We start from the raw sequence: 4301 nt of genomic DNA, 5'->3' as shown, positions 1-4301 counted from the left end.
CTAAACACAATAGTGTGTTTACTGCAAGTACAGCATTTTTTGCATCAATTATAATCACCTTATGCTATTATAATATATTGTACCCTTCCATTCTATGTCAGACAAGACGTCAAACCAGGTGTTTCCAAGGTGAGGCGAGTACAAGAAGCCCTAAAACGTGAGGAAAAGCACAAAGAGAGCAACATTAAAAACCGTCAAAAAACCTTCAAAGAGCAAGAAAAGGAAAGTCGTGAAGCAGCTTTACAGAGCTCCATTAGTAATGAGAATAAGGGATTTGCACTTTTGAAGAAAATGGGTTACAAAGCTGGACAAGGCCTTGGAAAAGAAGGCATGATTTTTTTTCTCTTATTGATTTTTAAAATTCTATTGTATTTTTTCCATGTATTCATAATAATATGTGTGCTTTTTTTCAGGGGCGGGCAGAATAGATCCAATTCCACTCAATATTAAAACTGGTAAGACGTTGTTTTTGTTCCGCTTGATACAGTATAAGTGTCGTCTGCTCATTATTTGTACATATAACTTGTATCCTTTAAAAAATAGACAGAGGTGGCATTGGGATGGAAGAGGCAAAGAAGCGAAAAGCTGAGGAGGAACTGGAGCACTATCGGAAAAAAGTACAGGCCAAACAAAAGAATGAGACCAAATCACTGGAAGACTTTCGGTAAAAACTGAAACAGAAACTCCTTGGCCTTTGAGCACTGTGCAATCCCACAATGTTTCACAGTATGTCTCATCTCTAGGTCGAGAGTTAGAACTGAGAGAGAGGAGCGAAAGATTGAAGGGGACCTCAGAAGAAGTCAGCGAGCCTGTGAGCATTTGGATTCTCAAAAGGTTGGACAATGTTTGGTTATAGCGCAAAATCATATTGACAATTATTGACATAATCCACCAGTACAGAAAAATGACAGATGATTATTTGGAAGCAACAATTGCGCCTTTCAGTTTGTAAATTATTTTGACAATGTTTCCTTTGATTTCAGGGCATCACAGTCCCTCGGGAAGAATGGTATTGGCCTAAAGTTGAAAATGAAGAAGAGGTTGATGGTCTTCAATTGGAGGAGGAAGCCAGGGAGGAAGATATTGCGGAATTAACTGTTAGTATTTATTTATTATTGTAAAATAATTACCAACCATATATTTTGTGCAGTATTCAATCCAATATGATAATATGGAGCAGTAAAGGTTATTGTTATGGTTATGGTGTTAGTTTATTCCGAACATGCATACAATTACAATATGACACATCACATAATTACAGTTTTTCACTACAGCATATAATTGTTGTTATGTGAGGCACCAAAACCCACAAACGTCACATGCGGCCTGTTCACCTGCCTGTATGTGTTATGGTTGAAGGGTTTCATATCAAACAATACAGGAGAGTTAATAATGCTTGTACTGCCTGAGGTTACACAAAATAACTGTCATTAATTCAGATTATTATTTCTTTCAGTCCTTTGACCAACTACAGATTTTGACTTCATATTTAAGAGGAATCCATTTTTACTGCATATGGTGTGGAACTACCTATAATGGTAAGCTAATAATACACTTGTAGTTGTTTTCACCTCTTGTTGGCGGACATGTTTCCTTCTTTCCAGATGAAGAAGATCTTTCTTCTAACTGTCCTGGGGATACTGCAGCAGACCATGAATGATCATAGCAAAAATATATTATGTGCAGTAGTTACGAGCAGGATGCTACTTTTATGTTGTGAAACAGACAATAACAAGGTGCTCTTTGCAAAATAATGGGCTGTGTACTGAAGCAAAACTGTTTTTATCAAATTGGATACAACATCTGACATACAATATTTTTCTGTTTGGGGACATTTTTTGGTAAATATTAGTTAGTGATTTTTAACAATGTGATGTACATATAGGTTTATGTCAATGTTCAGTCCAGCATCCTCTTGCCCAAAGTTATCTGGGATAGGCTCAAGCTCACCTGTGATCCGTGTGAAGAAAAGTTGTACGGTAAATATATAGAAGCTAAAAGTTTACAAGATCATTTATTTTGCCTTTAGAAATGGGTGACTAGTTGTTATGCTTAATCCAGTTGTAAAGACAAACTAATGTTATTAACAAGTTATATTATGTTTGCTTCTACTGTATTTGCTACATTAAAGTGTTGAGTAAATGTGTATGCCCATTCATATACGTACTGTACAGGCCAATCTCAATAACAGTGAACAGTGCATACTAAAAAAGTATATTTATTTCTGTATAAGTAGCATTTTTTGTGAAAAACCTAGTTTTCAACATTTCATAAATTAAAGAAAGTTGTCTAAAAGTTAAATATTATAAACTACACTGCAAAATCTGCTTAAAACAAATAAGACAACTTCTCTTACCTCAAGCAACACAAATCTACCAATGAGATAATAAACAATTGCTTGGTTGTAATTCTTATAATTAGAAAATTTTTCTCGTGACTTGAAGAATAAAATGAGTCCTAGAAAAAGGAGTCAGGTCTAATTTTAAACAAGCTGTTCATTTTGCATAGCTTAAGCCAATTGCTCTTATTCGATTCATAAATTCAGATAAAATGTACTTTTATGAGAATAGATGCAAGAAAAAATAATATATATTCTAGATCTAAGATTGTTCTTTATTGATATGAAATACTGTATGTGCTTTAGCCTCTAAAAATTATAAATTGTTTTAATGTAATACCTTTTTTAGCAGAAATCCAATGATTCCTAGATCTTAAAAAAAATAAAGACCCGCAGTACGTAATTTGTTATACAATTATTGTCCAATTAGCCTAACATACATATTTTTTTAATAAGGGATGAATTCAAAGCGGTCATGGAAAACTGACACATGCACAAGGAAAACATCCAAACTTCACAAAGACGCTCAAACAGATATGCAAACTCAGATCTACTAACTTTGCAGCCAACATGCTTACCATTAGGCCAAGGGTGTTTGAGATAATATACTGTGTGTATATATATATATATATATATATACATATATATATATATATATATATATACATTATATATATATATATACATATATATATATATATATGTATATATATGTATATATATATATATATATATATATATATAAGGTATATATATGTGTATGTATGTATGTAAATATACATTTACTTATATATATATAAATATATATATATATATACATACCTACATACATACATACATACATATACATATATATATGTATGTATGTATGTAAATATATATATATATATATTTACTTATATATATATATATAAGTAAATATATATATATTTACTTATATATATATATATATATATATACATACATACATATATATGTATGTATGTATATATAAATATATATGTATGTATGTATATATATTTATATATGTATATATATATATATATATATATATGTATGTACATATATATATATATATATATATATATATATATATATATATATATATATATATGTATATATATATATATATATATATATATATATATATATATATATATATATATATACACATACAGTACAGGCCAAAATTTTGGACACACCTTCTCTGGACACACCTTCTCCTCATTCAATGCATTTCCTTTATTTTCATGACTATTTATATGTATTATTTCATCGAATGAAATAATACATTTATATTGATATGAATTTACTTTACTTTTACAATATGCAGAGGGTCAATTACGACTGAACTGTGGCCCCCGGAACGCACTTTGGCCGCACAGTTGTCAAGTGCAGGCCTGCACTTGGCAACTGTGCGGCCCTCATTCATTTGTTTTTTTGTTTTTTCGCTTAAAATACATGTTACAATAGATGTATGTTCTGTGTGTGTCTGTTCTTGAATTTAAAAAGTTAGGTAACCAGTTTTAGTTTGAACTTCATAATATGAGGTTTAACTTGTCAAAGAAAAAACAACACATTTCTGGGAACATTTCATAAGAACTGGCTCGTTATACTTACCTAATAGGAGATTATTTTTCTCGTGGAAAAAAATTGCTGAACAAAATATGTTTTTCTTTTTAGAGAAGAAAAATAAACAAACGTAGTTTTACTTTTTTGAAATGTATTTTTTTCAGTGTACCAGTTCGCGGTCTCATCAAGAAATAAACAAAAACAACTTGTTGAGCCTTTAATAACGTCTTCTAACTTCTGCACGATATTCTAATTATGAGATGCACTTTATAGGTTTAGTCACCGTAATAAACAGTGCTGGGATGTGAACTACATTTCCTGTGAGTCGTAGCTGTACTGTTGACTTCCTGGACGTTTTTTGTGTGGTGCTTTTTTTTTTTTAAATGTGTTA

General features: G+C 30.9%; 1 protein-coding gene across 1 annotated transcript; it reads left to right on the top strand.

Moving 5' to 3' along the window:
* Window positions 1-101: 101 nt before the first annotated feature.
* Window positions 102-2142, top strand: LOC140678504 (G patch domain-containing protein 11-like; the record flags this gene model as incomplete). The annotated part of the gene is made up of 7 exons (XM_072912785.1): window positions 102-328; window positions 414-455; window positions 544-664; window positions 744-834; window positions 984-1097; window positions 1457-1538; window positions 1605-2142. Coding segments are annotated over 7 exons (733 nt in total), but the record flags the coding sequence as incomplete, so codon positions are not given.
* Between the last annotated feature and the right edge of the window lie 2159 nt (window positions 2143-4301).

Source organism: Nerophis lumbriciformis, unplaced genomic scaffold (genome assembly GCF_033978685.3).
Source record: "Nerophis lumbriciformis unplaced genomic scaffold, RoL_Nlum_v2.1 HiC_scaffold_924, whole genome shotgun sequence".
Classification (NCBI taxonomy): Eukaryota; Metazoa; Chordata; class Actinopteri; order Syngnathiformes; family Syngnathidae; genus Nerophis; species Nerophis lumbriciformis.
The sequence above is the reverse complement of the archived record's forward strand: the minus strand, read 5'-3'. Positions and strand labels throughout refer to the sequence as shown.